Raw genomic sequence first — 20,841 nt, forward strand, 5'->3', positions numbered from 1 at the left:
GCTAGGTGATCCGCCAACTTTAGATCGCCTCTGTTCAGAGAAAATGCAGTGGAAAGGGTTTCAAGCTGTTCTTTGTCTACAGCACCCTTTTATGATTATGCAAATATGATTATGCAAATCAGCCCTGAGTCTACTCCCCAAAACTATAGAAGCCACCCACAGGAAATAGAGCCAGACACATGGGAAAGAGTATGGAATTTGCAAGCATGATTTTCTGTGTGGTCAACATATTACAAAACAAAATCAAATATGTCTTTTGGCCCATTCACTTTGATATGAGCATATTAAAGTTGGTGACAGACAGTTCTTTTTGTAGATGTGCCCTCTTTAGAACAAAGATTGTCATTTCACACCTCGATCTGACCAAAATATTTAGTAGAGAATTTAACAGGGAAAATGTAGAGTTAAAATACAAACACTGGAAACTCGGACTGGTTTTCACCCCCACAGACTACTGTCCCTTGGATTTTAGAAGGCAGATAGGGACAATGCTTACTTGTTCAAGTTACTTTCAATATGATTCCTAGTGTATCTATACTTCAAACTTTATTTTTTCTTTTTAAAATTGATTTTATTGAGCTACACATTTTTCTCTGCTCCTTTTCCCTTCCTCTCCCCTTCTCTTCTATTCTCTCCCATGGTCCCCATGCTCCTAATTTACTCAGAAGATCTTGTCTATTTCTACTTCCCATGTTAGGGTCCTCATTGTTGTCTAGGTTCTCTGAGATTGTGAATTGTATGCTGGTTTTCTTTGCTTTATGTCTAAAAGCCAATTATGAGTGAGTACATATAATATTTGTCTTTCTGGGTTTGAGTTACCTCACTCAATATGATGTTTTCTAGATCCATCCATTTGCCTGCAAATTTTAAGATGTCATTTTTTTTTCTGCCTTGTAGTATTCCATTGTGCAAATGTACCACATTTTCCTTATCCAATCTTCTGGAATTAGTTTTGCTATTGAATTCTAATTTTATGCCATGGTGATCTGATTAGATACATGGGGTCATTCTAATTATTTTGTATCTGTTGAGGTTTGTTTTGTTACATAGTATGTGGTCAATTTTTGAGAAGGCTCCATGAGGTGTTGAGAAGAAGGTATATTCTTTTATATTTGTATAGAATGTTTTATAAATGTCTATTAAGTCTATTTGAGTCATAAGAACTGTTAGTTCCCTTATTTCTCTATTAATTTTTGTCTGACAGACCCATTCAATGGTGAGAGTGGAGTGTTGAAGTCTCCTACTATTAGTGTGTGGGGTTTAATGGGTGATTTAAGCTTTAGAAGTGTTTCTTTTACGTATGAGGTTGCCCTTGTGTTTGGAGCACAGATGTTCAGTATTGAAATTTCCTCTTGATGGGTTTTTCCTGTGACTAATATGAAATGTCCTTCTTTGTCTCTTTTGACTGATTTTAGTTTGAAGTCTATTTTGTTAGATATTAGGATAGCTACACCAGCTTGTTTCTTAGGTCCATTTGATTAAAGAAAATTTTCCCAACCCTTTACTCTGAGGAGATGTATGTCATTAAGGCTGAGGTGTGTTTCTTGTATGCAGCAGAAGGATGGGTTTTGTTTTTTTGTAGACAGTCTGTTAGCCTGTGTCTCTTTATAGGTGAGTTGAGTCCATTTATATTAAGGGATATTAATGATCAGTAATTGCTATCTCCTATTATTTTAGTTTTCATTGTTGGTGATGTGATTTTGTGTATTTTTCCCTTTTTTGGGATTTGCTGATGTGAGATCATCTATTGTCTGTGTTTTTGATGATGTGGCCAATTTCTTTGGGCTGTAGTTTTCCTTCTAGTACTTTTTGTAGTGGTGGGTTTTCTGTCTAGGTATTGGTTAAATCTGGTTCTGTCATGGAGTATCTTGTTTTGTCTTTCTATAGTGATTGAAAGTTTTCCTGGGTATGGTAGTCTGGGCTGGCAACTGTGGTCTCTTATTGTCTGCATAACGCTTGACCAGGACCTTGTGGCTTTCATTGTTTCCAATGAGAAGTCAGGTGTAATTCTGATAGGTCTGCCTTTGCAAGTTACTTGACCTTTTTCCTTCACAGCTCTTAATATTCTTTCTTTACTCTGGATGTTTACTGCTTTTGTTATTATGTGGCAAGGGGACTTTATTTTTGATCTGGTCTATTTGGTGTTCTGTAAGCTTCTTTTATCTTCATAGGCATATCTTTCTTTAGGTTAGGAAAGTTATCTTCTATGAGTTTGTTAAGTATATTTTCTGTGCTTTTGAGTCAAACTTCTTCTCCTTCTTCTACACCTATTATTCTTACATTTAGTCTTTTCATGGTGTCCCATATTTTCTGGATATTTTCTGTCAAGCTTTTGCTAGATTTAATGTTTTTTTTTAACTGATGAGTCTGTTTCCTCTATTGTATCTTCAGTGCTTGAGATTCTCTCTTCAATCTCTTGTATGCTGTTTATGCTTGCATTTGTGGTTTCTGATCATTTTCTTGTGCTTTTTGTTTCTATAATTCCCTCAGCTTGTGTTTTCTTTGTTTTCCCTATTTCAGGTTTCCAGTCTTGAATAGTTTTTTTCATATGTTTGATTGAATTTTTTTCTTGCTTTTTTTTTAAGGGATTTGTTGATGTCTTCCAATTTCTTGTTTGTCTTTTCCTCCATTTCTTTGGGGGAGTTTTTTCATTTCCTCTTTAAGGGCCTCAAGCATTCTCCTAAAGTTATTTTTAGGTCATTTTCTTCTGCCTCATCTATATTTGGTTGTTCAAGTCTTGCTGTTGTAGGGCCACTAATTTTTACTGGTGTCGTGTTGCTCTTTGTGGTGGTGTGTGTGTTCTTACCTTGTCTACCCATCTTTTCCTCTAATTGGTGTAGTTGGGTCTGTCTGTGACTCTGGTGATCAATCTTTTGGGTGACAGCAGATCCAAGGCTCAGATGGTTGCTCCTTCTGGTGCAGTCAGGGCCAAGGTTCCAGTCACCCAGTTGATCTCTCCTTGTTCCTGGGAGTCACTCAGTGCTTGTGAGGTTCCTTCTGCCCATACCAGGGGTCATTAAGACCTAATACCAAGGAGATTGCTTGCTTGGGGCTCTTTTTACTGAGGTTGCTGCCTTGGGCCTGCTCTGGTAGAGGCCCTGGCTCAGACCTCGGTTGTCCCAGACTCATGGCCAGACCCGAAGAGGTCTCTGGTTGTGGTCTACTCTTTAGAATGTCCCAGACCCGTACCAGGATCGCAGAGGTCTCTGGTTCTGGCCTACTTCCTCAGCGGTTGCTCCCTTGTACCTGCTTCTGAGGAGTTCGCTGTCTCGCGCCTGTTCTAGCCGAGGTCCCTGGCTCAGATCTGCTTCTGTAACTGTCCCTTGTCTGGGCTGGCTCACTCCTGTGGAGGCCCCTGGCTTGAATCTGATCCCTTAAAGGTCTCTGGTTCCTGCCCACTCCCTCAAGCCTACTCCCTCAGGCCTACTCCCTCAGACCTCCTCCTGTCGAGTTTGCTCTCTCAAGCTTGATCTGGCCTCTCAAACTTTATTTTTATATTGTGCTGGAGACTCACTTCAGAGCCTTGGACATGCTACTGAAATACATCACTATTGTCATACATCATTTTTATCAAACTAGAAAAAAATTGTTGTTATTGCTGTTGTTAATTGTAGCACACCAAACCGGAATGATCAACTTACTGAAACAAATTTTCCTAGGGCCCAATTCTGACATGTTCCCTCACACATGAGCCACTTTATGTCTCTGCTGAGGGTTGTGCATCTCTAGTGTACACTCTTGGGCAGAAAATTCTTTAAGCTTTGCTAACTGTTCTTTACGTATCACTTGGTTTCTTGTTTCTGTTCCTTTGGATTATAAAGGCAACTAACTTTGAAAATAAAGTAACAACAGCAAAAACAACAGACTAAAACTCAGAGTGCAGATTAATCTCTCCATTCTGAATATTTATGCTAACAATTCATACTTGCATTAATGCAGATGTGTATGCTATCTTTGAGAGTTTATGTGTTTTCAGAACAAGGGAACCAAACAACAATGAAAATGTGTGGCCCAGGTGATCCAGCATCTCAGAGTGCATCTGTTACAGTTTCCTCAGAGTTTTGTATCCACAACAGCTTCAAGGCTTCTGGCTGAGATGGTCCAGCATCACAGACTATTCTAGCCAGGACTTGACCATTATCCTAATTTTCTCAGGGTCCTCCAAAGATTCCAGTACCCCCAAAGAACAGGAAACAGTCTAGAGAACACAAGACCCACATTCCCAAGAGGTGGGGTGGGTAGTTTTTAGTCATTTGCTGGGTTAAAGATGTTTTTCACAACCAAAATTGGTTAGAAATTGTTGGTTACAAATTGTTACTGGTCATGGTGAGGGAGAAAGCTAAACAAAGGAAATTCAGGGATATCTTCCTGAAGGGAAAAAGAGGGGAATATAGTATAGAAATGAAGGGATAAAAGGGTGGATTGTTGAACCTACTTTTCAACAACCACTAGTCTCAAATACTTTACACCGCTTTGAATTTATTTTGTGTATTGTTACAAATTTAAGGTTATTTTTGTTATACTAAATATATGTTTCTACTCTTCTTAAATGTAGTGTGCTAATGCAGCTCAATTAAAAATGTAACGTATAATTAAGAAATGCAGGTTAGTAGTAAAAAAAAAAAAAGAAGCTACACCCATACGGTCTCAGCAATATGACAGCCTGAACACTCTCTGAATAAGAACAACAGCAAGCATGGGCAGGAGAAAGTTCACAGGCCTCAGCCTTACCCAAAATACTATAGGCAACTGAAGAAATCTGGAGCAAGAGAAACAGTCTCCCCCAAGGAAGAGCACAGCAACTGATTATACAACACCAAATAGTCATCCCTGAGAACATACATAGAAATAATATTATACAGACCAAGCAGGTTATATTTAAGAATATACATGTATGTACATACACACATATGCATATAATGCAATTAATGAAAAAAGAGACTATGAATTTGAAGGAAAATGGAGACAAACGTATAGGAGGATTTGGAGGGAGGAGAGTGAAGGGGGAATATTGTAATTATATTATAATGTCAAAAGTAAAACAAACAAAAGAAAGTTATTGAAATAACTATTAGAAATCACAGCTGCCAAGTTAATTCTTAAGTTTTATTTATATTTTTAAAAATTAGCCGTAGCTGGGGACAAGATAATTGTTTGAGGCTATTCTAGGCTACACAGTCAGTTTCAAGCCAGCCTAGACTCTCCTTCAAACATGAATAAAAGTTTAGTTAATTTCAATAATACAAGTAAACATTTAAATGTCTGGCTTTTTATTTTATGTGTACAAGCGTCTTGTCTGCATGTATGGATGTGCTCCTCATGTGTGCCTGGAGCCTGGGGATTCCAGGAGAGGTCACCAGATTCCCTGGAACTGGAGTTATATAGAGATGGCTGTGACCCATCATCCATGTGCTTGGAACTGAATTCAGGACCTCTGCAAGAGCAGCAGCCAGAATTCTTAACTGCCAAGCCATCTCTTCAGCTGCAATGAAATTGATTTCTTAAAGCCTAGTGGCCTGGTTTGAATCAGAGAGTTTCATGACTTATATTGATAATTTTGTTTTTACATCAGTGATGATCCCATTTTCTAGAATGTCATCTTTGTCAAATTATACTACTAACTTTTAGTTCACTGATCTTCATAGTCTGCAATGATCGATTTTAGGGTTCCTGTTGTTGGTGCTGCTGCCGTTGTTCTTTTGAGACAAGGTCTCACTGCATTACCCAGGTTGACTCAGGCATCCTTGAACTCATTATCCTCCTGTTTATGCACCCACAAGTCCTGTTGTTATAAGTGTCCACCCCCAGGAGTGACTTAATAGCTTGTTTTGTATAGGATTCTGATTTCTGTCAAAGGGAGTTCATAAAAAGAGATAAGTAGATTTCTGAAGTCATTTTTCCATATCAAAAGCAAGCAGATCCTAATGCTATCCAGCTGTCAGCATGGAGGTGGGTGCTGGAACGCCATGCTTTGTTGTAGTCATATAGCTGTAAGAGTATGGTAGAGCTAAGATCCTTTCTGCCACTCATACCACAAACCTTCACCATTAAATCTCTGTCCTCCACATGTACATACATACAGTAGCACACAGCCACACGAGCATCTCTATAACACACATGCGTACAGAGAGAGAGAGAGAGAGAGAGAGAGAGAGAGAGAGAGAGAACACATGGCTTGGGTTTTTGCCAGGACCATGCTGACATAAGCTGAACACTGGGATCCTGAATACCTACTGTAATTGCTGGCTGGCTAATAAAGACCCTTATTGCTTAAACTCATGTCCAAGCAGTCTTCTGTAGTGGATATCCCACAACATTTCTGGAGGTCCCACTGAGATCCCAAAGACTAGAACTTGAGACACCGAGATCTCAGAGTCCCCTCTGAGCTGGGAAGAGTGGATGAACAGAAGAGTCCCAGGGGGCATGCAAACTGAGATGTTTCAGGGCTCCGGGACTCAAGTTGATCAACTGTTGCTTAACAATTTGGAGGAGTAGGAGTCTGACACCGCCACCAGTTGCCTAATGTGTCACCTCTAGAGCTAAGTCTGATTGAGGTGCCTTATGTTTGGAGTGGTTAGAGGCAGCCCTGATCCAGTGTCCTGGATCCATGTGAGACATCACTAGATTGCTAATGTTTGTTCAGGTGTATCAATGTGTGGTAGCTGTTCCTGGTTGTCTGTGTGTGTGTGTGTGTCTTTTTACATGTTTCTATCAGTTCTGCCTCTCTATATTAACCAGTGGCTCTCTCTCTTGTGAGGTCACCCATGGATTAATAAAATAACTATACCTCGTGTTGGAGGTCCAAATCCTTTTCACTCTGCCAGGTTGCCCAAAGAACTCCCCCAAACCTCTGTCTGTCCCCTTCACAGAGTGCTAGCTTATTTTATCTATGACTCTGTCTCACAGTCAGCCCCAATTGGTCCCCATGTTGAGGCTGGGAGGGGCCAAGACTCTCATCCAGGGCTCCATGCCTTCTACACAGAATGCACACAGGGGGCACAAAATAGTTCCCCAAGAAGCCCCTCAGCTTCTGCACCTGCTCTAAGCACCCCCCAGGAAAATGGAAAAGAAGTACATCATTCCTCTTTCATGATTCATGACATTTTCAACCAATTGTCAGTATAATTGGAAAATTCAAAACCCATCATTCTCTTCAAAAAGTAGAAAAACTGCTTATGGGGACTGCGCAGGGAGATCACTGATGGACAATGCAGCCTGGACAGATTGGATTTTCCCTTCTACCAGACACTGACAAAGGAGACTTTAAACAATTTTTTGCTAGGTCCTTCTCAAAAGTATTAAAGACTGCTGTGAAAACCATTTCCTTTCTCACCCCAGTTGGCCCCAGACATTAACAAAGGTTATAAAGTTAAAAAAAATTAAAGATATCAGCAGGTACTAGTTGCTAGAGGCAGCTAAAAATGATGCTTTAACTACAGAGAACTGGTTGGGAGACAATCCACTGTCATCTTTGCTAATGATGAAACAGACTCACAGAAACCGCAAAACATTGATGTGTTACCCTCTGTCAGAAGAAAATCTCACTGAAAGTCCTGCCTCCCAATCAAAAGATACAGCAAAGATCCCCAGGGTTGTGGGCAGAAACCAACTCCCCAAGTCTGGCCTAACATCAAGTTCCTCCATGCTGCCTGGGTTGGAGACACAGGCATCCTTGGTGCCCTGCCACACCCTGAAACATGCCTCCCCTGTTTATGAAGAAACCTAGGACCTCTGATTCTTATTAGTCTGATTCCTCCAGAGAAACAGGTGTGCACTGTCTTAAACCTAAAAGATGCATTTTTTTTCAGCCTCCCAGTGCCTGGCAGAGGTGAGTCAACCGATCTTTGCTTTTAAACGGACAGACACAGACGGAGGTTACAATGCACAACATACCTGGACCAGTTTGTCCCAAGAATTATGGTATGCCTAGACTGGACAGACTGGCTCAGGATTTTTCTTTTTTTTTTGTCTGCCATATGTAATTTTATTCAATGAATTTTTAAATGCAATATGAAAATGTTCATTAAAATGTTTTATTTTGTGATTAACTATACATGAATATATACATGCAGATTAATTTTTAAAATTAAATGAGTAGTTTGGTTTGCAAACCTTCTGTCATGACATTATGTATTTACATTAGCATCTAGATGCGAGTTTTGAGCTCAAGTAAATCCAAAACAGAGATCCTTACTCAGAAAGGGTCCAAATGAGAGGCCAATACCCAGGGAACTGATTTCACTGAGATCCAGCCTGTCAGGGGAGGATAAAAGCACTTGCTACTTTTTATAGCTACCCTTTATGAGTGGGTTTCAGTGTTCCCCGATATGGGCTGAAACTGCGCAATCAGTAGCTAAAAAGCTCCTCCAGGAACCGGTTGCCTGACTTGGCCTCTCTCTAGCAACTGGTGTCAACAATGTCCCACCTTTCATAGCCAAAACCTCTATGAAATCTCTATAGCTTTTACTGTTAAAAGTAATTGTAAAATATGTAATAGTAAAAACTCTAGAAACAGATTGAAAGCTTTATTGTGCATATTAACCTCAAAGTTCTGAGAAGAGTAAAAAAAAAAGTAACAAGGCATTAAAAGAAAAACCACAAACTCACATTAGAGTCCAGTGAAGGGTGAATAGACTTTATTTATTTATTTGTCTGTTTGTTTGTTTATTTAGGCGTGCTGCACTCCACATAGGGAGTGAGAGATTTATGTGAGATTATGTTTGGAAGACCTTGCTTCCCTGGCTCAGAGAGCATCAGTTGGCAGAAGTCTCAAACTATTTCTCTCTCAAGCCACTAGAGGCCCTCCAGTCCTCCATTCATCAGAGGATTCAAGAGACCCAGCTGACCTCAGAATCCACCACCAGTTTCCCATTATTTAGTATAGTGACACCATCTGGTAACCAATGAGTAACCAACTGGGTGCTGAAACCTATTTTAAAAGGGCCCTACATAGTGATTCTGTTAGCTTGAGTCTTATGTTTAGTATAAATACAGGGTCATGGTCCAACCCACACCACCCACAGGATTGGACCTTGGGAACCGAGGAAGACAGATACAGGGAAGGTATTAGCCAATATGACTGCAGACCAGTAACCCATATTCATTTTGACCTTTGCTCACTGATGCCCACTTTAAATTTCTGGTTTATTGGGGAAAAAAAAGATGTGGGAGTTTACGTGTTGGACTAGGAATACAGAGTTTACAATTGTATGCACGCCCTACAGCAGAGGCCCCTCGTTGCCATGAAGTTTTCATTGCAAAAACTGGAATTGTAAAACTGAGGTTTCCTTTAAAACTCCTTTAAAAAAGATTCTGGTCTTTGGGAAATAGGGACAACCTGGGGAATCAGACTTTCCACCTCTCTTAGTTTGGGTTTCTACTGCTGTGAAGAGACAGCATGACCAAAGCAAATCTTATAAAGCAAAACACTTAATTGGGGCTGGTTTACAGTTTCAGAGGTTAAGTCCCTCATCATGGTAGAACATGGTGGCATGCAGGCAGACATGGTGCTGGAGAAGGAGCTGAGAGTCCTACATCTTGATTCAAAAACAGCAGGAGAGACTGTGTCCAACACCAGGCATAGCCTGAGCATGTGAGACCTGAAAATCCACTTCCATAGTGACACACTTCCCTCCAACAAGGCCACACCTACTCCAACAAAGCCACACCCTTTATAGTGCAACTCCCTCTGGACCAAGCATTCAAACACAAGAGCCTGTGGGGCCATACCTATTTAAACCACCACAATATCCCAGAAAACGATCCTAGGAATAGATTAAAACTACCCACCCTGATGGAGGAAGGTCATTGGTTAATTATAATAAAGAAACTGCTTGGCTCTCCTAGGTTAAAACATAGGTGGGTGGAGTAAACAGAACAGAATGCTGGGAGGAAGAGGAAGAGAGCTCAGACTCGACAGCTCTGCTCTCTGGAGCAGATGCCATGCTCCCCTCTCCCGGGCACATGCGATGAAGCTCCGACACAGGATGGATGTAGGCTAGAATCTCCCTGGTAAGCCACCTCGTGGGCTACACAGATTATTAGAAATGGACTAGTCCAGGTGCGAGAGTTAGCCAAGAAGAGGCTAGATATAATGGGTCAAGCAGTGTTTAAAAGAATACAATTTGTGTGTAATTATTTCGAGGCATAAGCTAGCAGGCGGCCAGGGTGCTGGGGATGAAGCCCCGCTGCCCATATTACAACACCACCCAGGTCTCTAAACATTTGGGTCCTAAAAGATCTACCCCTGCCAAAGCCCCAACCAACTATCCCCTCAAAAGACTTAACACATTTGGGGCCAGAATTCCACCTCCCAATATCCAGGAAGCTGAGGGTTTCTCATCATTATTTCCAACTCTTGACAAGATCCACCACTTAGTTAATCATTCCTAGCCAACAATCATGCAGGACTGCTTGATCTACAGCCCATGTACTACACAGGGGTAGGAACTAACCACACTGTTAGCCTATTGACTTACAAAACTCGCTGTTACTGAGGGCAGCTCAAATTAATGTTTGAGGACTTTCAAGGGATTGAAACTTGTCTGCTATACAAAACCTTTAATCTAGGCACTTCCCCCTTCTTCTGATACCTGCTGTTCTTGCCTTGTGGGTTAACTCATCTGGACAACAGCAATATTATTGAGCACATGAAACTACTTTGTGGCCATGTATTAATGGTTTGACTAAATATATTTGTTCTGATACTTTATATAATATAGACCATAAATAAACAAGGTGGGGGATTAGATAATTGGTACAGGTCTCTGCTCTTTTGGTCCCCCTGGCTAACTACTCTGAGATCAGCACTGGCTGGATCTTTACTTCTCATTCTAATTGGATTAACAGAGGGGCTATCCTCATAAACTATATGGCCAATTATGAATCAATTCAATAAAATTAATGGTCCTTAGAATCAACTACACCTCTTTCTTTAGAGTAGGATGAATCCATGATATGACTCATTTATTAAGAGGGTGGAAAGTAACAGGCCCCCAGACCGTAATAGTTCCTCAGACCTTAGTATAACTGACTCAGTGATGGAAGTATCACTCAGGTTGTAAACCTCGGTGTGTCGCCAGTACCATTTGACAAAACTAAAACAAAAACCTAAGTCATCAGAATCCATAGTTCTGGGAAAGTATCTAAATGTACTAACCTTGCTTTTTGGCTCCTGAAGTTCTGCTTCTGGCTAACTGTTCTTGTTCACCAAAGTGTGTCAACCCAGGACATGTTTTTTGTGCTTACAAGCTCACCCAGAGAAAGGCTCGGGACTACACCAGGACCCTGAACATCCAGTGTAGTTGCCTTTCTACTAGCTTAAACTCATGTCTAAGCAGTCTGCTCTGGTGAACACCCCACAACAGAAACCTGTCCACAAACAACTTGACAATAGTACAGGCTGTTGAATTATGCACCTGAAAAGTGGTGTAGACAGATAGTTTTGTTTCTGTGTCTTCAGACAATTCTAAAATGAAAACAAACAAAGCATGTGGCCAGCCAGCACTTTCATAACTTACTTTCATATGGAAACTTCATGAAATATTTCATCTTGATCCCTACAAGACATTGTCACTGTCCCCGGCATGGTGGAGACACTCAGGCTGAGTTTTAAGAGAAAAAAAAGAAAGAACGCCTGATGGTGCACAAAAATCATCTCAGCTACCGAGGAACTGAGGCAGGTCAGTCATTGGTTATTATAAAGAGAGTCTTGAGGGAAGGGGATGTGAGCAGAATCAGGAGGCCTTGAACACAAGCATTGAACACTGGCAACAACAGTTGTATGTGCCTAAGAAGTAAACATTCAGAAAAAAAAAAATATCTGTCCTGAGAAAAATAAGGAAATGAAATCTTGGGGGATGGGAAGAGCTACCTGTTTATTACTACTGACCCGGGGAAGAAAAATGGCCTAGTGGAAGCAGGGGTGGGAGTCTGGTATGCTATCAGCGGTGGCTGGTTAAGGTACCCTTAGGCAACCTTGTAGGCAACTTGAAGTCAACCTGCTGCCTAAACAGCTTACGGGCTCCTTCTTAGTCATGATTGACTTTATACTGAAGGTGGGCTTTGCAGGAGAACCTTTCCCCCGTATCTTTAACACCACATTTGAGACCTTTGCAGTCTCCTGAACAAGAATAATGTATGATTAGAGAGGAGTTGCAAGGGGCAGATGCACAGCTCACTGTCAGATGTCAGAATGCAGACTTTAGTTCATCCTGAGAACACACAGAGATGGCATTAAGGACTTGGAACTGCTCCTAAGTTGTCATGCCATCCAATCCTGGAAGAAGCCCTCAAAAATACCAAGTTTGGAGAAGAGACATTGGATTCAGCTGATCGTCTGCCATGACACACAGTTGGTGCTTCCTATGGGTGAAATGCATAAAGTGTGTTATATTTGCCTATGGCTTTCTGAATGGAACCCACCCTCACACACCATAGGAAAATGTATATCCCTGAACAATCCTAGTAGCCCCATAGTATGATTGAGTAATCAGAAAACATCACCTATGCTGACTCTACATAAATTCTGGTCTCAGTGGCACCGGAATTGCTTGCTCATTTTTTTTCCATAATCACATTAACTAGCCCTTATGTTAAACCAGTTCCTTTCCCTCATTTATTTCAGGCATGGCTTCACAACAGGAATCCACAACAAAGAAAAACCAGAGAAGAGTAATGTTCATGCATGTATCACGTGGGAGCCAGGACATATTCATAATATTCATGGATTTTGTGGGTTTCAAGGAATTTTTGGGTAGGATGTAGGAATGTGAATTTTCAAGTTCCTGAATCCACCACAAGTGACCACTCTTTATGTTTAAAATTAAAAGAAGTTTTGTATGGTGTTTTTTTCCCTGGTGGTCTTGGACTCTGTAACACCACCTGCACGTTTGATGTATGCTTTGAATGAATTTCATGATAAAGCAAATTATTGTTCATTTAAAAAAATATAAATAGAAATTTGATTCCCATTGTAAACCATGTAGTTGTTGACATGCTTCAGGAAATAAAACGGATGCCCACCTTCCTACTTCTACTCTGTGATCCTTCTCTTTCCTGGGCACTAGTAACCAGGTTTCCCTGCACCTCTCTGGCGTCTCTCATTTCCTTCACATTGTGAGTATCACCTTTCCATCTCCTCTCAGCTAACTCTGAACAGTTGCATAATTTTGGATTCAAAGTCTTATCTTTAAAACACTTGCTTTTACTATGGCTGCAGTGTCAAGTTCGACCTCATGGCTTCTTAGTTCTATCTACATCCCTGCTTTCCAAGATATTCTTCACGAGGAAAAGATGCTATGCCCAAGTAGGCTACATCACTGATCCCCAAAGTGCAAGGTAGGATGGTGACAGTCAACTAGGAAACTGCAGCAGAATGAAGATAGAAACCCATTCTGCACATAAAAGGTATATGGTCACCATATCCCCCTATGCTGCTGTAGAAGAGAGGTCATTTCTCCAAGCTTTGGACTTCTCTTTTGGCTTCCATTAGCAGAACAAAATGTCTCATTCTATGTAAATGGAATGACAAATGCAATTAGTGCTTTGGTAAATCTTAGTATTTATTTTTATTGTATGTGACAAGACAGTGTTTTCATGGCCAACAGGATTGCCCAAGATATTACTGGCACAAGAGGAACTGTTGTGATGCCTTAGCAACAGAGGCACTCTCGGGATCTTTATGCTTCTTGGGTGGAAAGTTGTTCAAGGGACCAGATGTGTCACTGCTGAGTAGGAATTCCATCTGCTTGTTCCTGTATTTAGACCTCCTATTCTTAAACCAAGCCTGAAATAAGACCAAGATGGAGGCCGGGTTATCATGCTGAGTAACTAATGTTATGGTGGTAAAACACACGCAACTTTATAGGGGACTGGCATTCTCCCCTCCACAGAACAGAGTTTCCCAATCCTCGCAAACTTCAAGACTGCAAGTATTACCCAGGGTGGAGGATGTGGTCATAGCCCACGAAATCTTGCTTTCCACCACTAGAGACTGTCCACACACAGACTCAGCACACATAGCAACAGGCCCACTCTTCTGCAGAAGCCTTTGGAAAAACAAGCTATCCGCCAACGCCTGAACTCTATCGGGCTCATTCTTTAGACAGACTTTCAAACCTGTCAGTCATCGCTTTCTTCATAATGAAAGATTTGGAGCACTATCTCAGAGTTGACACAAGATACCAAGCTGGGGAGTTTAAATTCAGAGCTGCCTTTTTTTGAGCCATCTTACTAAAACCTTACAAAAGAAAATCAGAAGAACCAGCCACAAGGGCTTTTCAGCTCTTGTCCCACATTCTTTTCACCTTGCTTAAACAATTTTCCTCGTAGAAAGGCAAGCCATCCCTGCTCCAAATTTACTCACTCATTCTTTGAGCAGTTAGTAACAACTAACTCTTATTCCTGCCATCATGTAAGTATTTCCATGGCAATCCTGAGTGCCAACATGACTCCAGGCAGAAATATTATGTAGAAGATCTTTTTGTCACACATAGTTCATCATTAATTAGGGGACATGCAGGTGTGTATGACATGCATACATCATAATTATACCTCGATCTGCTATATTTAGACAGACATAAACATAATTCCTCTCACACAGAAAATGGGAGATACGGTTTCTTGGTTTTGCTTTCCTTTGGGGGAAACCTATTCCTTTACTTCCAGAAACAGGGAAGAAACACTAGCTGGAGTTTACTTTTGCAAACACTTTCTTGTAACGGCGTAAACGAATGCAGACAGATTGTAAATATATATATAGCTGTAATGGCAAAATAGACTTACAGAACCACCGTTCCCGCGGAGACCAGGAAAGCAGAAAGGGCCGGTTGGGAGCATGCTTGCCAAATTTATAGGCCAACATTAGCCCGAGGTGAACACGCCCCCTAAGGGGCGGGACTTATCCCTACACTTTCTACTTCCAAAGAGCACATTAGTCCAACTCTTGTATGCCCGCACAAAACATTCAAAAAAGACCCAGGAACTCCAGGTGTAGAAGACAAGGCCAGGCCTGTCCTGAAGCAGATCTGAGATGTGCAGGAGGTCCTTCTTTCTATGTGTTGCTTGTATTGGTTAATCAATAAAGAAACTGCTTGATCTGAAAGGGCACAACTTAGGTAGGTGGAGAAGACAGAACTGAATGCTGGGAAGAAGAAAGCCGAGTCAGAGAGGCGCCATGGATCCTCTGCCTGAGATGGAAAATGGTTAGAATCTTTCCTGGTAAGCCACTGCCACATGGCGATATACAGATTAATTGAAATGGGTTAAACTAATATGTGAGAGTTAGCCAATAAAAGACTAGGGATAATGGGCCAAGCAGTGATTTAAGTCATACAGTTTCTGTGTGGTTATTTCAGGGCTAAGCAAACCAGGCAGCCTGGACGATCAAGCATGTCCCCCTCTCCTCTACCACAGAGATGTGCCTCTACTGACCTTCACCTTGCATTCGTCCACATGAATGAGCTCTGCAAGTGCTTTTCTGTGGAGAGAAAGGGACAGAGGTTAGCCATTGCCACATGGGGAGAGGGAAGGAGAGTGCACATATATGGCCTCTCTGCATTTTTATCTTGTTATCCCTAACCCCAGTTCAATAAATTCTCATTTAATCAGTTTTTCTTGCAGATAGGACTCTTTAAAAGTGACTTCATCTTGTCAAAACACTAAATATTGCTTTAAGAACTCCATAGCATAGCCAAGGAAGATCACTCGGTGGGTAAAGGGACCCCATGGTACTCCTGAAGATGAGATTCCAACCCCTGGTCCTCACACTAGGGAAGGAGAGAACAGACTCCCAGATTTCCCTCTTCATCCACATATTCAGGTATGTCATATTCACACACATAGTTAAAGTAAGTACGGTTCTAATAAGGAATTGGAGTTGAGAAACAGGCTGGGTTTTGACTATATTGTATGTATTTGCTTACAGCAGTGTCCAATTTTTTTCTGTGCAGCTATGCTTGTTTTGTGTGGATATTGGGTATGAGTATAAATTCAGGAAGACATGCTTGAATGGCAGTCATTTTGCTATAAAAATGATTTGTCATCATATATATATAATATTCTATAATATTATACACACGCGCGCACACACACACACACACACACACACGAGGGGGATACACAAGTGCTCTAAAGACCAAATCTATTAGAGCTTGGGTGTTAAATTTTGAAGCCTCTTCTTCCCTTTGACCTTGTTGAGGTTGGGTTTTTCTTATTGTTCTGAGGCTATGCTGCCTACGAGGTCTACCTGGCTCACCATGTTGTGGTGGTTTTCTTGTGCCTGTCTCCCATCTGCCTGTAGGACTGATGGGATTTAGGTGCCCATCAGTACCTCTGGTGCTTTCTAATTGGGTTGCAAGTACAAACCGATCTTCAGGCTTGTTTTAAGCACTTTTACCCCATGAGCCATCTCTTCAGCTTCAACTTTATTGGATACACTATCTGTCCCTGGTCTCATATTCACTGTGGCCCCCAGAACCAGTCATGTCCTCACCTCCCCAGAACTAGGATTTCTTGTGGATGGTATTTTGTATTTGTTTAATCACATGAGAACAGAGTCGCTAACTGTTCAAAGCAGTAAACATAGAATTAATGTAGCCAGAATTTCAGTTTCTTGGTATATACCACCAAAGACTTAAAACCCAGAGGTAAAGAGATATATCTCCATAGACGCAAAGCACAATCCATGATTTCCTTTTGTGTGCCAGCCAAAGCAGTCAGACTCTGGATGAAAAGACAAAATGGTGCATTAGGCTAGAGAGGGGGTCAGGGATGATTGCAAAGCGCAAGGGTCTTGTTCCCCAAAACAGTTTTGAAAACACTGCAAGCTCTGCACTTTTGTCTTGGTTCGGATGGTTTCTTTTTAAAAAACAACTGTAAAATGAAAGAAATCCCCACCAGGAGCATTATGCTTCTTTTTCTTTTTCCAAAATGCATGGGAGGGTTTGACCTTTAGCCTCAGAGGCCACCTTTCTCACTCCCACCATAAATTCAGCTGAAGATTTTGCAGTTTCAGGGCCAAGAATAGAAGGAGGCCCAATCCAGGGACCAAACTAATCTCAGCTACTGAGGAGGTTGAGCCAGTGTTTCTCTGTGTTCTGGTTGTCCTGGAACTAGCTCTTGTAGACCAAGCTGATCTTGAACTCACAGAGATCCTCCTGCCTCTGCCTCTTGAGTGCCGGGATTAAAGGCTTGTGTCACCACTGTCTGGCCAGTATTTTTTTTAATGAAGAAAAGAGGTTAGGAGAAGGCAAAGGAGCTCAAAGTGCTGGAAAAAAGAGTGGATTCTTTAAAAGGCATGTACATACGTTTGGAATGCATCAGGATACTGGGTTTCTCGAAAAACTCTGTCCAGTTCACAAAGTTGCCTGTAGGTGAACTTGTGTTTCACACGTCGCTTGTTGGAGGGTTGAGAAACTGCTCCAGCGGCTTTCCCAGGCCCACCAAGCTTTCCCCGTCCAGGCTCACTGGGGATGGCCCGTGTTTTGTTTCTTTCATGGTAATAGTGATGTTCATATTCACGGTTCACGTAGTCTGTATCACCTAGCTCATGCAGAACTCGTACACCTCTTCCGTAGCATCTACGGGCTGCTGCTGCAGCTAGCCTCTGCTGAGATTCGGTCATTATTTCTTCCTCATAGAAGCCCACCCCATAATAGTCGAAGTCGAAGTAGACGTACTTGCTCTCCATCATCAGAGCGTTGCAAACAGAAACCACTGAGAAGCACCTCCCAATTCCACGTGCGAAAATTGTTACATCAGGCTGCGCATGTTCCACAGTACTCCTGGGTGTGGCTAGTACAGGCCCAGAAGTGGGGGGGGGTATGTGTGGGCGTAAAAAGCTGGGTCCACCCCACAGGAGAAGACAGTTGCAACTAGGAGGCATGGCAAAAGGATTACTGCCTTTAAGATTTCTCCAAGAACTAGGACCCGACTTGGACCTGGGTTTCAGAGAGGCTCCCCAACGAGGACTAACAAAAGATTTTAAGGTTATTTGGCAGAATAGGATAGGTACAGAAATTCAGGAGAACTCTGTGTCAAACTTGGACAATATCTCATGACCCAACCTTCCAATGTCACAAGTCTGTGTTTTCCCCGCTGGGAATGAAGTTGGCAGTGAAAATTAGGGGGCTGTTCTCTGTATTTCTTTGAAGACACTGAATGCAGAGTTGGCTTGGTCCATCTAGGCACAGGAGTAGAAATTAAAGCATTTTCCTTGGTAAGATCCAGTACCAAAGAACCCCCCCCCACTCACACACACACATACACACACAATGATCACTGTGAGAAAAATCGATGTTAGATTTTTAAAATAGAATATCTGTCAGAATTTACACATAATACCCCGTCTAGTAATGATCTCCAACAAAAATGATGATATATTATGAGGGTCTTGCCCTCTTTGTGTTGCAGGGAATATTAAAACTTCAAATTGAGAGAGCATTTGAACATTTCTCTAGAATACTTTATACAGAGGTTAAATAAACACATACACTAGGCAATTATTTTCTTTTTTTATTTTCTTTGTTTTAAAAAATGAATAGTTTCTTATATCCTGACCACAGTTTGCTTCCCTTCTCTCCTCCCGTCGCCTCCCCTCTGGCCCTTCCTCCTCTGTTTCTTTACAGAAGAGGGTAGGCCTCCCATTGATACCAACTAAGCCTGGCATATCAAGTTGCAGTAAGACAAAGCATCTCCATTCATATTAAAGCTGTGCAAGCAACCCAGTATGAGGAATAGGGTCCTGAAAGCTGGCAAAAGAGTCAAAGACAGCCCCAGTTCCCACTGTTAGGAGTTCACAAGAAGATACAACTGTCACATATATGCAGAAGGCTTAGGTCAGTCCCATGCAGGCTCTCTGGTTGTTGTCTCTATGAGCTCCTATGAGCCCAGGTTAGATTATTCTGTGGGTTTTCTTGTGATGTCCTTGACCCTTCTGGTTCCTACAGTCCTTCCTCTTTTCACCGGGATTTCCTGAGCTTGGTCTAATGTTTGCCTTTGGGTCGCCATCTGTTTCCTTCAGGTGCTGCATGAAGCCTCTGTGGTGATAATTGAACTAGATACTGATCTATGAGTATAGCTGAATACCATTAGGAATCAATTCATTGATTTTTTTTTTTTTGGTCAGTCATGTTTGGTTCTATCCTAGTCTCTGGACACTCTAGCCTCTGGATCCCAGTGTTCTGGGCAGTGTCAGAGGTGAGCTCTCTTTTGTGGCATGAGTCTCAAGCTGAACTGTTTGGCCACTCCCACAAGTTCTGTGCCACTTTTACCCCTGCACTTCATGTAGGTAGGACATGTTGCAGGTCGAAGGCTTTGTGGCTCGTTTTTGGGTCCCAATTTACCCACTGGAAGTCTTGCCTGGTTACAGGACATGACCAGCTGAGGCTCCATATCCCCCATTGCTAGAAGTCTTTGCCTCATATCGTGTGAAACAATTCTATATTCTGTCAATTGTATCTTAAATAAACACTGATTGGCCAGTACCAGGCAGGAAATATAGGTGGGACAACCAGACAGGATGTAAGGGGGGGGGGGGCAATGAGAACAGGAGAATGCTGGGAAGAAGGAAGCTCATTCCTCCCCAGTTCTGCCCAGATCACGGAAGAAGCAGGATGTGACCTGCCCACCTGAAAAAAATACTGAGCCATGTGACTAACATATATAAGAATAATTGGCTAATATATGTTATAACAGCTAATAAAAAGCCTGAGCTAATGGGCCAATCAGTTTATGATTAATGTAGACTTCTGTGTATTTTCTTTGGGACTTGCTGGCTGTGGGAACTGGGCAGGACAGAAACCCCAACAAGCAGACCCTAATGTTACAGAATGGCGCTCCAACGTGGTAAACTGACTTCACGTAAAATAGCAAGTTATCAAAATGCAAATTTTAAGATGTACTGCTGACAGATTTTTCTTTGGGCCACCAGCTCACAAGAAAAATGACATAGAGATTTATTATTAATTATAAAAGCTCATATTTAACTTAGGCTTGCTCCTAACTAGTTGTTAAAACTTAAATTAACCAATATTTTTAAATCTATGTTCTTTTATGTGTCTTAGTTAACTTTACTCTGTATTGCCCATTCTGCTTCCTCTCCATCAGACTGATGGCTCCACCTTTCTTTTTTTTTATTTTTATTTTTTTTTAATTTTATTTATTAAAGATTTCTGCCTCCTCCCCACCACCGCCTCCATTTCCCTCCCCCTCCCCTGATCAACTCCCCTCCCCTATCAGCCTGAAGAGCAGTCAGGGTTCCCTGCCCTGTGGGAAGTCCAAGGACCACCCACCTCCATCCAGGTCTAGTAAGGTGAGCATCTTCTTCTAAGGGCTTTCTCTGTCCCCAGAAGTCCCTGATATACTTTCTGCTTAACTACTGGCAATTTAGGTTTCTATTTTAAAAAAATCACAATGACACATCTTCATACAGCGTAAGGGAATATTCCACAACATTTCCCCTTTTACTGTGTTACAGATTTTAAATGTAATACAGTAAAACTATATACAATAAGAGTAATTTTCAGGAAAGAATTATATTCACAATGTCCAGTTCATTTTTATTTGGCAAATTTAGAGAAAATACTCCATGATTGTCCCATCTTAGTCCAAAGTTTTATTCCTAAGTCATTTTTGTAATAACTTGTATTACTATCCTAAAATATCATTTTAAATATTAAAATACCTTGCTAGATAAACAATCTAAGCTTTTATGTTTTTCAACCTTATAAACTTTATATCTCTTAGGTAAGTTTCTTTTCTGAATTTGGTAACAAGGAAAACTTCAAAACTTTAACTGTCTAGTCTTTAATCCCCATCAGAGACCCAAGAAGGATAAAATAT

The 20,841-nt window shown here is 41.4% G+C and overlaps 1 protein-coding gene across 1 annotated transcript; it reads right to left on the reverse strand.

Moving 5' to 3' along the window:
* Window positions 1–13,621: 13,621 nt before the first annotated feature.
* On the reverse strand, window positions 13,622–17,689 carry LOC121439885 (retinal homeobox protein Rx-A-like). Its single transcript, XM_041640500.1, has 3 exons — window positions 17,307–17,689; window positions 15,433–15,478; window positions 13,622–13,786 (listed from the first exon to the last, which is right to left on the reverse strand). The coding sequence occupies exons 1-3, from the start codon at window positions 17,687–17,689 to the stop codon at window positions 13,622–13,624; spliced, it is 594 nt and encodes a 197-aa protein (XP_041496434.1).
* Between the last annotated feature and the right edge of the window lie 3,152 nt (window positions 17,690–20,841).

This window comes from Microtus oregoni, unplaced genomic scaffold (genome assembly GCF_018167655.1).
Source record: "Microtus oregoni isolate MIOR12 unplaced genomic scaffold, Mior012 000063F_ref0000156, whole genome shotgun sequence".
Taxonomy (NCBI): Eukaryota; Metazoa; Chordata; class Mammalia; order Rodentia; family Cricetidae; genus Microtus; species Microtus oregoni.